General features: G+C 61.4%; 1 protein-coding gene across 2 annotated transcripts in view; it reads left to right on the forward strand.

Annotated features, from left to right (window-relative positions):
* Positions 1 to 12,419, forward strand: part of BSN (bassoon presynaptic cytomatrix protein) — a 100,403-nt gene that overhangs the window by 79,252 nt on the left and 8,732 nt on the right. For both annotated transcript variants that reach the window (XR_012921483.1, XM_076007709.1), the window contains exons 5-7: positions 278 to 6,937; positions 9,204 to 11,277; positions 11,584 to 12,404. Coding sequence is in view for 1 of the 2 variants with exons in the window: in XM_076007709.1 (XP_075863824.1) it covers positions 278 to 6,937; positions 9,204 to 11,277; positions 11,584 to 12,404 (9,555 nt within the window). In the remaining variant the exon portion in view is untranslated. The remainder of the gene's footprint in view (positions 1 to 277; positions 6,938 to 9,203; positions 11,278 to 11,583; positions 12,405 to 12,419) is intronic.

Below are 12,419 nucleotides of genomic sequence, written 5' to 3' on the forward strand. Positions count from 1 at the left end.
TGAGATTGTTCCTGTGTCTGGCACCCTGTTGGATACTTTGCTGGTTCTGGTACCCTTTGATTAAGTAAAGTTTCTCTTGGAAGACCTAGGGTTGCTTGGGGCTTGCCAGGAACCTGCAAGTTATTCGAGGCCAGAAAGGTAGGGTGGGTGGTGGGCCCTAAACCCTTGGGAAGTGGAGGGACCCTGCCTCAGGGCCCTGGGATTGACAGGGAGGGCTGGGCTCCCACCATGAGCTGTCTACCAGGGGAGTCAGTGTCTGCTTCTCACCCTGCTGCAGGAATTAGTGGGCAAGCCTTACTCTCAGGATGTGTCTCGGAGCCCGCAGAGCCTCAGCGACACAGGCTATTCCTCCGACGGCGTCTCCAGCTCCCAGAGTGAGATCACAGGAGTTGTGCAGCATGAGGTGGAACAGCTGGACAGTGCAGGGGTGACGGGGCCACGCCCGCCCAGTCCCTCAGAGATCCACAAGGTGGGGAGTAGCATGCGGCCTTTGCTGGAGGCGCCAGGCCTGGCCGCCAGTGGTGAGCGGAGCAAGCCACCGTGCAGCAGCACCAATGAGGAGCAGACACGGCGGCCCCACTCCTTGTCCATCACACCTGAGGCCTTCGACTCTGAGGAGGAGCTGGAGGATATTCTGGAGGAAGAGGAAGACTCTCTCAATTGGGGGCGCCGGAGGGAGCAGCGGGACACAGCTGAGTCCTCAGATGACTTTGGCAGCCAGCTGAGGCATGACTACGTGGAAGACAGCAGTGAGGGCGGCCTGTCCCCTCTTCCACCCCAGCCCCCAGCCCGGGCAGCAGAACTGACTGATGAGGAGTTCATGCGACGGCAGATCCTAGAGATGAGTGCTGAGGAAGACAACCTGGAGGAGGATGACACTGCCACCTCTGGACGTGGCCTGGCCAAACATGGCACCCAGAAGGGCGGCCCTAGGCCCAGGCCTGAGCCTAGCCAAGAACCGGCAGCACTGCCCAAGAGGCGCCTGCCCCACAATGCCACCACAGGCTACGAGGAGCTGCTCTCTGAGGAAGGTCCAGCAGAGGCCACTAGTGGCAGTGGGGCCCTGCAGGGAGGGCTCCGCCGCTTCAAGACCATTGAGCTCAATAGCACAGGCAGCTATGGCCATGAGCTGGACCTGGGCCAAGGCCCTGACCCCAGCCTGGACCGGGAGCCCGAGCTGGAGATGGAGAGCCTGACGGGCTCCCCCGAGGACCGCTCCCGTGGTGAGCACTCCTCTACACTGCCTGCCTCCACGCCCAGCTACACGTCCGGCACCTCTCCCACCTCCCTGTCCTCCCTAGAGGAGGACAGTGACAGTAGCCCCAGCCGCCGGCAGCGGCTAGAAGAAGCGAAGCAGCAGCGCAAGGCCCGGCACCGCTCCCACGGGCCCCTGCTGCCCACCATCGAGGACTCCTCGGAGGAGGAGGAGCTGCGGGAGGAAGAGGAGCTGCTGCGTGAGCAGGAGAAGATGCGGGAGGTGGAGCAGCAGCGTATCCGCAGCACCGCCCGCAAGACCCGGCGGGACAAGGAGGAACTGCGGGCTCAGCGGCGGCGCGAACGCTCCAAAACGCCGCCCAGTAACTTGTCGCCCATTGAGGACGCCTCCCCTACAGAGGAGCTGAGGCAGGCAGCTGAGATGGAGGAGCTACATCGCTCCTCCTGCTCCGAGTACTCGCCCTCGCCCTCCCTTGACTCCGAGGCTGAGGCCCTGGATAGTGGCCCCGGCCGGCTCTACAAGTCGGGCAGCGAGTACAACCTGCCTACCTTCATGTCCCTCTACTCACCAACTGAGACGCCCTCGGGCAGCTCCACCACTCCCAGTTCTGTTCGGCCCCTCAAGAGCGCTGAGGAGGCCTACGAGGAGATGATGAGAAAGGCCGAGCTGCTCCAGCGGCAACAGGGCCAGGTGGCAGGGGCCCGGGGGCCCCATGGTGGCCCCTCTCAGCCCACAGGCCCCCGGGTCCAGGGCTCCTTTGAATACCAAGGTGCCCCAGACCCTGACTATGGCCGGACTGCTCAGCCTGCCTCAGAGGGCACGCCATCCAGCCTGGAAGCAGCTGTGTACCAGGAGATTCTTCAGACATCACAGAGCATAGTTCGAATGCGGCAGGCCTCTTCACGGGACCTGGCCTTTGCTGAGGACAAGAAGAAGGAGAAGCAGTATCTGAATGCTGAGAGTGCATACATGGACCCAATGAAGCAAAACGGTGGCCCACTCACCCCTGGTACCAGTCCCACCCAGCTTGCTGCCCCTGTGTCCTTCTCCACTTCCACCTCCTCAGACAGCAGCGGGGGCCGAGTTATTCCTGATGTCCGAGTCACTCAGCATTTTGCAAAGGAGCCTCAGGAACCCCTCAAGCTGCACAGCTCTCCTGCTTCCCCCAGCTCAGCCCCCAAGGAGGTAGGCACGTCCTTCTCCCATGGCCCTGGGACTCCAGCCACCACAGCTGTGGCTCCTGGTCCAGCTGGCCTGCCACGAGGGTATATGACTCCGACATCCCCGGCAGGCTCTGAGCGGAGTCCTTCACCATCTTCCGCAGGCCACAGCTATGGACAGAGCCCAACCACTGCAAACTACGGGTCACAAACTGAGGAGCTACCCAAGGCCCCCAGTGGCCCTGCTGCAGGTGGACGGGCTGCCAGAGAGAAGGCTCTGAGTGGGAGTGACAGCGAGGGTGCCACTCCCCAGCCTTCTCGGGCATATTCTTACTTTGCAGGCTCTAGCCCACCTCTCTCTCCATCCTCCCCCTCAGAGAGTCCCACATTCTCCCTTGGCAAGCTGGGCCCAAGGGCCACAGCAGAGTTCTCTACACAGACGCCAAGCCCAGCCCTTGCCTCAGACATGCCACGAAGCCCTGGCGCCTCCACCCCGACACCCATGGTAGCCCAGGGCACACAAACACCACACCGACCCAGCACGCCTCGCCTGGTGTGGCAGCAGTCCTCGCAGGAGTCTCCTTTTTTGGTCATCACGCTGGCATCAGATGCCTCCAGCCAGACCAGGATGGTACATGCCAGTGCCTCCACCTCCCCGCTGTGCTCACCTACCGACGCCCAAACCACCACCCATAGCTACAGCCAGACAATACCTCCAGGTGTCTCTCAGCTGCCTCCAGAGCCACCTGGGCCACCTGGCTTCCCACGAGTGCCCAGTGCAGGTACAGACGGGCCGCTGGCACTATATGGCTGGAGCGCCCTCCCTGCTGAGAACATCTCCCTGTGCCGGATCTCCTCTGTCCCTGGGACATCTAGAGTTGAGCCAGGCCCCAGGCTTCCTGGCAGTGCAGTGGTAGACCTCCGCACAGCTGGTAAGCCCACGCCCATCATCCTCACTGACCAGGGCATGGACCTGACCTCTCTTGCTGTGGAAGCGAGGAAGTATGGACTGGCCTTGGATCCAATCCCAGGACGGCAGTCGACTGCTGTGCAGCCCTTGGTTATCAACCTCAACGCCCAGGAGCAGACCCATGCCTTCCTTGGCACCGCCACCACCGTGAGCATCACTATGGCCTCGTCTGTGCTCATGGCTCAGCAAAAGCAGCCTGTGGTCTATGGAGACCCCTTCCAGAGCCGCCTTGACTTTGGCCAGGGTGCAGGTAGCCCTGTGTGCCTGGCCCAGGTCAAGCAGGTAGAGCAGGCTGTCCAGACAACCCCACACCGAGGTGGGCCTCGGGGAAGACCCAGGGAGCCCAAGTTTGCCAGGTATAACCTGCCCAACCAGGTAGTACCTCTGGCCAGAAGGGATGTTTTGATCACTCAGATGGGCACCGCCCAGAGTGTTGGCCTCAAGCCAGGCCCAGTGCCAGAGCCTGCTGCTGAGTCCCACCGGGCCACCCCTGCAGAGCTGCGGTCACATGCTCTGCCAGGTGCCAGGAAGCCACACACAGCAGTGGTCCAGATGGGAGAGGGCACAGCAGGCACTGTGACCACATTGCTCCCAGAGGAGCCTGTGGGTGCCCTGGACCTCACTGGGATGAGGCCTGAGAGCCAGCTGGCATGCTGTGACATGGTCTACAAGTTCCCCTTTGGTAGTAGTTGCACTGGCACCTTCCACCCTGCCCCTAGCGTGCCTGAGAAGAGCATGGCAGATGTTGTCCCACCTGGCCAAGGCAGTGGCCCCTTCTATGGCCCCCGGGACCCTGAGCCTCCCGAGGCCCCCACCTACCGAGCACAGGGGGTAGTGGGGCCTGGGCCCCCTGAGGAGCAAAGGCCCTACCCACAGGCCCTCCCTGGAAGGCTATACTCTTCCATGTCTGACACCAATTTGGCTGAGGCTGGCCTCAACTACCATGCCCACCGGATTGGGCAGCTCTTCCAGGGCCCTGGCCGAGACTCAGCTGTGGACCTCAGCTCACTGAAGCATTCCTACAGTCTGGGCTTTGCAGATGGACGCTACCTAGGGCAGGGCTTGCAATATGGCTCATTCACGGACCTGCGTCATCCCACAGATCTTTTGACTCACCCGCTTCCCATGCGGCGTTATAGTTCAGTGTCGAACATCTATTCAGACCACAGGTATGGCCAGCGGGGAGATGCAGTTGGCTTCCAGGAGGCCAGCCTGGCTCAGTACAGTGCCACCACGGCCCGTGAGATCAGCCGCATGTGTGCTGCCCTCAACTCCATGGACCAGTATGGTGGGCGGCATGGTAGTGGCAGTGGTGGCCCTGACCTTGTTCAATACCAGCCTCAGCACAGGCCTGGGATCAGTGCTCCTCAGGGTCTGGCTCCCCTCAGACCTGGACTCCTTGGTAATCCCACCTTCCCAGAGGGCCATCCGAGTCCTGGGAACTTGACCCAGTATGGGCCTGCAGCAGGCCAGGGAACAGCAGTCAGACAGCTGCTGCCTTCCACAGCTACTGTCCGCGCAGCCGACGGCATGATCTACTCGACTATCAACACCCCAATTGCCGCAACATTACCCATCACCACCCAGCCCACCTCGGTACTGCGGCCCATGGTGCATGGTGGCATGTACAGGCCTTATGCGTCTGGTGGAGTCACAGCTGTGCCGCTCACCAGCCTGACACGTGTGCCCATGATTGCCCCCCGGGTACCTCTGGGGCCCACAGGGCTTTACCGATATCACGCACCAAGTAGATTCCCCATCGCTTCCAGTGTCCCACCTGCTGAGGGGCCTGTCTACCTGGGGAAACCTGCTGCTGCCAAGGCACCAGGGACTGGGGGCCCACCAAAGCCAGAGCTGCCAGCAGGGGCTGCACGAGAAGAGTCTCTTTCCACAACCACCCCTGCTGCTGGCAAGGAGGCTGCAGGAGCCCCAGCCCCCTCCCCACTAACTGCCCAGAAGCCACCAGTAGATGCTGCTCCTGGGGGTGGCAGTGGGGCCCTCAGCCGGCCAGGGCTTGAGAAGGAGGAAGCATCACAGGACGAGAGACAGCGGAAGCAACAGGAGCAGCTGCTACAGCTGGAGCGGGAGCGGGTGGAGTTGGAGAAGCTGCGACAGCTACGGCTGCAAGAGGAGCTAGAGCGGGAGCGTGTGGAGCTGCAGAGGCACCGTGAGGAAGAGCAGCTGCTGGTGCAGCGGGAGTTGCAAGAGCTGCAGACCATCAAGCATCATGTGCTGCAACAGCAGCAAGAGGAACGCCAGGCTCAGTTTGCCCTGCAGCGGGAACAGCTAGCGCAGCAGCGTCTGCAGCTAGAGCAGATCCAGCAGCTACAGCAGCAGCTGCAGCAACAGCTAGAGGAGCAGAAGCAGCGGCAGAAGGCTCCCTTCCCTGCAGCCTGTGAAGCACCCAGCCGAGGGCCTCCCCCAGCAGCTACTGAGCTGGCCCAGAACGGCCAGTACTGGCCCCCGCTGACACACACAGCCTTCATTGCCGTGGCAGGGCCTGAGGGTCCTGGGCAGCCTCGTGAGCCTGTGCTGCACCGGGGTCTCCCCAGCTCCGCCTCAGACATGTCGCTGCAAACTGAGGAGCAGTGGGAGGCAGGCCGCAGTGGCATCAAGAAGCGGCACTCCATGCCACGCCTGCGGGATGCCTGCGAGCCAGAGTCGGGGCCTGAGCCCTGTGTGGTCAGGAGGATTGCAGACAGCAGTGTGCAGACGGACGATGAAGACGGGGAGAGCCGCTACTTCCTGAGCCGGCGGCGCCGGGCACGGCGGAGTGCTGACTGCAGCGTTCAGACGGATGATGAGGACAGCGCTGAGTGGGAGCAGCCAGTGCGCCGCCGTAGGTCCCGTCTTTCCCGCCATTCGGACTCAGGCTCTGACAGCAAGCACGATGCCACTGCCTCATCTACTGCCACCGCCACTGCGAGGGCCATGAGCAGTGTGGGCATCCAGACCATCAGTGACTGCTCCGTGCAGACGGAGCCTGATCAGCTGCCCAGGGTCTCTCCAGCCATCCACATCACAGCCGCCACCGACCCCAAGGTGGAGATCATCAGGTACATATCAGCACCAGAGAAGACTGGGCGTGGGGAGAGCCTGGCCTGTCAGACGGAGCCAGACGGGCAGACCCAGGGTGTGGTCGGGCCGCAGCTTGTAGGGCCAACAGCCATCAGCCCGTACCTGCCTGGCATCCAGATCGTCACTCCAGGGCCTCTGGGCAGGTTTGAAAAAAAGAAGCCGGATCCCCTGGAGATCGGGTACCAGGCCCACCTGCCCCCGGAGTCTCTCTCACAGCTTGTAAGCCGCCAGCCTCCCAAGTCCCCCCAGGTCCTCTACTCACCAGTTTCGCCCCTGTCCCCACACCGGCTCCTGGACACCTCCTTTGCTTCCAGTGAGAGGCTGAACAAGGCTCACGTGAGTCCCCAGAAGCACTTCACGGCTGACAGCACTCTCCGCCAGCAGACGCTGCCTCGCCCCATGAAGACCCTGCAGCGGTCCTTGTCTGACCCTAAGCCCCTCAGCCCCACCGCCGAGGAGTCTGCCAAAGAGAGGTTCTCCCTCTACCAGCACCAGGGGGGACTGGGTAGCCAGGTATGGGCACAGGGGCTGGTCCAGGGTGGGACAGGGGTCTCTGCCTAGCCTGAGGGGCCCCCACAGGGAGGGGCTTCTCCTGGGGTGGGAGTGGAGTCACCTTTGACTCCAGAAGCCCAGGGGAAGGAGCCAAGGAACAGACCCTCCTTGATGCACATCTGATAGAGCCCGCAACCTGGCAGGGCCAGCCTGGGCAGATCCAGACACACATGGTCCCCACAGCCATCCAGTCAGACACCCCACTAGAAACTTCAGCCTCTCCCAAGCACTGTCCCTTCATCCTCCCATAGCTAGTCCAGCCCCTGCTACCTCCCCTTCAGGCCTGTTCCACTCTTCCAGCCTGGGCCCCCTCCCACTCCAAACCTCATCTATGGATGTTTCCTGAGAAAATGAGTAACAGATCTAGCTGGGCTGCTTCCCCACTTCCCAGCCCTGGCCTGGCTTCCATTGCCCCACAGGAAGTCCAAACCCCACGGCCTAGCCCTGTGCCTTAGGGTGTTCCCCGCCCCTACCTGGCCCTCAGTAAAACGTTTTACATACCTGTCTGCTTCCCTAGATAGGAGCCTCTGGAGCACAAACTTACCCGTGGCTGTGGGTTTAGTTGCCAGTGATATATAGGGACTGTGAGAGGTGGCCTGGCCATGGGCTGCAGTGGAAATGAGGATAGAGGGTTGTGTGGGCCTGATGCCAAGGACTCAGTGCCAGGCTGAGGAGGGTGGGCTTTTCCTGAAGGCTCTGGGAGCCCCTGGAGGTTTTAGGTATGTGAGACAGGACAAGATGGATATTTTAGAAAGCTTCCTGGGCAGAGTATGCCAATGGGCTGAAGGAAGAGACCTGGGAGAGGAGATCATTATGAAGTATATTTTCCCATTTTCTGGGTATCAAGCAGAGAGGAAAAGGTGGGGCATCAGAGTGGGGTTGTGAAGGTAATGAGCTTGGGTGGTGAAAAGCCCTGGTATGTGCAGGCCAGATAGGGTTGGGGATGTGATCAGGAGTCTGGGCTGGCAGGGAGGGCAGCTCAGAGAGGCAGGGTGGTCCTGGGTCTAGGCACAGAGGTCCCATGGGCTGGCCATGTGAGGCCAGGCTATGATGGGCACTCATGATGTGTGGCCAAAATAAAAGACAGACAACAGAGTGAGAAGTTCAAAAAGCTAAATTTATTCCATTAAAGGCCTGCCCTTTTGTTCTGAGAATTTGGGGCACACTATCATTTTTTTTTAATGACATGGTGAAAGTAGGTGGGAGGTTTTTATGCAGTCACCTAGTGAGATAAAAGTTACCTAGTGAGGTAAAACGTAAGAATCCTGATATTGGTCCCCAGTATATTTTGGGGATTTGGGTGGTTCGTGAAACTCACAAGTGTTGGTCATGCTGGGAAGCTAGGAGCTACAGATAAAGGGGGCAGCCAGGGTGAACTGTCTGGCAATGCGGATGGACTTTAGGCAATGCAGAGCATCGAAGGCGAGCAAGGAGGATCCCATGGTGGGCACTTTCAGGGAAGCTTGGCCAGGAAGCTACACTGCTGGATACAGGGCTGGGGAGGATCTAGAAGTGCACTGGTGCCCACAAAGAGCAGCAACTGATAGAGGGGTGTGGAGGGAGCTGGGGGCCGGGCCAAGAGTGTAGCCCAGAGGGTTTGGCAGAAGGTGGTGCAGGGCACTAAAGAAGGAGGGTGAGCAGGCAGCTGAGGAGCATATCATTTTAGAGAGGAATTAGAGCAAGAAGCAGAAAAAGACTCAGAGCCTGCGACAGCTGCCCCACAGTGAGCATATGCCCCTTCCCAGGATCCTCTAGAGAGACTGGTGGGCCCAAAACCCATTCGACTCCACTCCTCCTGTCTGTGCCCTCCACTACCCTCTGCCCCGATCAGCTGCTAGGAGTCGAACCCACAGCCACACCTGTTCTTTCCTTACCTTAGAGGGCGAAGCCCACGGGAGATGTGCAGGGGCTCTCAGAGCCATGTGTTCCAGGCCTTCTGTGCTGGAAACCTGCACAGAAGGAACTCTGCTCCTTCCTTACTCTCCCACTGTCCAGTGCTCTGGGAAGGAGAAGGCCTGTTAAGTGATCACAGACCTTCCCTCCGTAGCAAAGAAACCAAGGGCAGTGGGTGGGCAGGGTAGGCCTTGAGGCTGCCTGGTCAATCAGGGCACCAACAGTGTGGAGCCCAGCTCCCACCCCAGCCCAGACCTGGGTTCTTCTACCCCATGCCCCGCCAAGTCACCCACACCTTGGGTCTCAGTGCTGCCCACCCTTCCCTCTGTCTCAGGTGTCGGCGCTGCCACCCAACAGCCTGGTCCGCAAGGTGAAGCGGACACTACCCAGCCCCCCTCCAGAGGAGGCTCACCTTCCCCTGGCTGGCCAGGCCCCCCAACAGCTGTATGCAGCCAGCCTGCTACAGCGAGGGCTGGCGGGGCCCACCGCTGTCCCTGCTACCAAGGCCAGCCTGCTCCGGGAGCTGGACCGGGACCTGCGGCTGGTGGAGCATGAGTCCACCAAGCTGCGCAAGAAGCAGGCAGAGCTGGACGAGGAAGAGAAGGAGATTGATGCCAAGCTCAAGTACCTGGAGCTTGGTATCACACAGCGCAAAGAGTCTTTGGCCAAAGACCGGGGTGGCCATGACTACCCACCCTTGCGAGGTCTTGGTGAGCATCGTGACTATCTGTCGGACAGCGAGCTCAACCAGCTGCGTCTCCAGAGCTGTACCACTCCCGCTGGCCAGTATGTGGATTTCCCTGCCACTGCCGCGGCTGCTGCCACCCCCTCAGGCCCCGCTGTCTTCCAGCAGCCCCGGTTCCCACCTCCAGCCCCACAGTACACTGCAGGCAGTGGTGGGCCAACTCAGAATGGATTCCCAGCCCACCAACCACCCACCTACCCTGGCCCCAGCACGTACCCAGGACCTGCCTTTCCTCCTGGCACCAGCTACCCAGCTGAGCCTAGCCTGTCAAACCAGCAGGGTTTCCGTCCCACAGGCCACTATGCAGCCCAAACACCCATGCCAACCACACAGAGCACCCTTTTTCCAGTCCCAGCTGACAGCCGTGTCCCCCACCAGAAGCCACGCCAGACATCTCTAGCTGACTTGGAGCAGAAGGTGCCCACCAACTATGAGGTGATCGCCAGCCCCGTTGTGGCCATGTCTTCAGCCCCCTCTGAAACCAGCTACAGTGGCCCAGCAGTGAGCAGCAGCTATGAACAGGGCAAGGCCCCTGAGCTGCCCCGGGCCAGTGACCGTAGCAGTGTGAGCCAGAGCCCAGCTCCCACCTACCCCTCTGACTCACACTACTCTAGTCTGGAGCAGAACGTTCCTAGGAACTATGTGATGATCGACGACATCAGTGAGCTGACCAAGGACAGCACCTCTACTGCCCCTGATAGCCAGCGGCTAGAGCCCTTGGGGCCCAGCAGCAGTGGGCGTCCAGGGAAGGAGCCTGGAGAACCAGGTGTCCTTGAGGGGTCCACACTGCCCTGCTGCTATGTCAGAGGGGAGGAGGAGTCTGAGGAGGACTCATATGACCCCCGTGGGAAGATTGGCCACCACCGAAGTATGGAGAGCAATGGCCGACCAGCCAGTGCCCACTACTACAGTGACAGCGACTATAGACATGGGGCTCGAGCAGAGAAGTACGGTCCAGGGCCTGTGGGGCCCAAGCATCCCTCCAAGAGCCTGGCCCCGGCTGCCATCTCCTCAAAGCGCAGCAAGCACCGGAAGCAGGGCATGGAGCAAAAAATCTCTAAGTTCTCGCCTATCGAAGAGGCCAAGGATGTGGAGTCAGACCTGGCCTCCTACCCCCCACCTGCAGTCAGCAGCAGCCTGGCCTCTCGGGGCAGGAAGTTCCAGGATGAAATCACCTATGGGCTCAAGAAGAACGTGTACGAACAGCAGAGGTACTACGGGGTGTCCACCCGGGACACGGTGGAGGAGGACGACCGCATGTATGGTGGGAGCAGCCGGTCCCGGGTGTCCTCTGTATACAGCGGGGAGAAGCTGCCCAGCCATGATTTCAGTGGCCGAGGCAAGGGGTATGACCGGGAACGCGAAGCTGTGGAGCGACTTCAAAAAGCAGGCCCCAAGCCCTCATCCCTGAGCATGGCCCACAGTCGGGCACGGCCCCCCATGCGGAGCCAGGCCTCTGAAGAGGAGAGCCCCGTCAGCCCTATGGGGCGCCCCCGCCCTGCTGGGGGGCCCCTCCCTCCTGGGGATACCTGCCCGCAGTTCTGCTCCAGCCACTCCATGCCTGATGTCCAGGAGCATGTCAAGGATGGACCTCGGGCCCACGCGTATAAGCGTGAAGAGTACATCCTGGATGATTCGCACTGCGTGGTTTCCGACAGTGAAGGTAATGGCAGCCAGGGGTGATTTCTGCAGATACTCAGCACCTGGGGGGCCTGCCTGCCCGTGGGGCCCTGGGCCCCAAGATGTCCCAGCAGGGTCTGGCATGGCACTTCATCCAGTGGGCCCTGCTGCAGGCTGCCCTTGCGTGCACCACCTGCGCCCTGGTCCCTGGTCATGGGAGGGTGGGCTGGGGGCCTAGTGATCTGCTTGTGGCTGTGGCACCCACTCTGGTTTCTTTGCATGGCTTCAGCTAGGCCTCCCCCTGCGGCCAACCTGGGGGTTGATGGTGTTCTGTTTTTGGTCTCTGAAGCGTATCACCTAGGCCAGGAGGAGACGGACTGGTTTGATAAGCCCCGGGATGCCCGCTCCGACCGGTTCAGGCACCACGGGGGCCATGCAGTTTCCTCCTCCTCCCAAAAGCGAGGCCCTGCCAGGCACAGCTACCACGACTACGATGAACCCCCTGAGGAGGGCCTGTGGCCTCATGATGAGGGTGGCCCAGGCCGCCATGCCTCAGCCAAGGAACACCGGCATCACAGTGACCACGGGCGGCACTCAAGCCGCCACACTGGCGAGGAGCCGGGACGGCGTGCTGCCAAACCACACGTTCGGGACCCGGGTCGCCATGAGGCCCGGCCCCACCCTCAGCCCAGCTCTGCCCCAGCCATGCCGAAGAAGGGTCAGCCTGGGTACCCGAGCTCTGCCGAATACTCACAGCCATCCCGTGTTCCATCAGCATACCACCATGCCTCTGACAGCAAGAAGGGCTCCCGGCAGGCCCACTCTGGGCCCGCCGCACTGCAGCCAAAGCCAGAACCCCAGGCGCAGCCGCAGCTGCAAGGTCGGCAGGCAGCTCCAGGGCCACAGCAGCCACAGCCACCATCATCCAGGCAGATGCCCTCAGGGGCAGCATCACGCCAGCCACAGACGCAGCAGCAGCAGCAGCAACAGCAGCAGCAGCAGCAACAAGGTCTTGGGCTCCAGCCTCCCCAGCAGGCCCTGTCACAGGCTCGGCTGCAGCAGCAGAGCCAGCCCACCGCCCGGGGCCCAGCCCCTGCTGCCAGCCAGCAGCCAGTAGGGAAGCCTCAGCCAGTCCCCACAACAGCTGCGGGCCCTCAGCCAGCAGGACCGGTAAGCAGGCTCCCC

The sequence above is a fragment of the Microcebus murinus genome, chromosome 1 (genome assembly GCF_040939455.1).
Source record: "Microcebus murinus isolate Inina chromosome 1, M.murinus_Inina_mat1.0, whole genome shotgun sequence".
NCBI lineage: Eukaryota > Metazoa > Chordata > Mammalia > Primates > Cheirogaleidae > Microcebus > Microcebus murinus.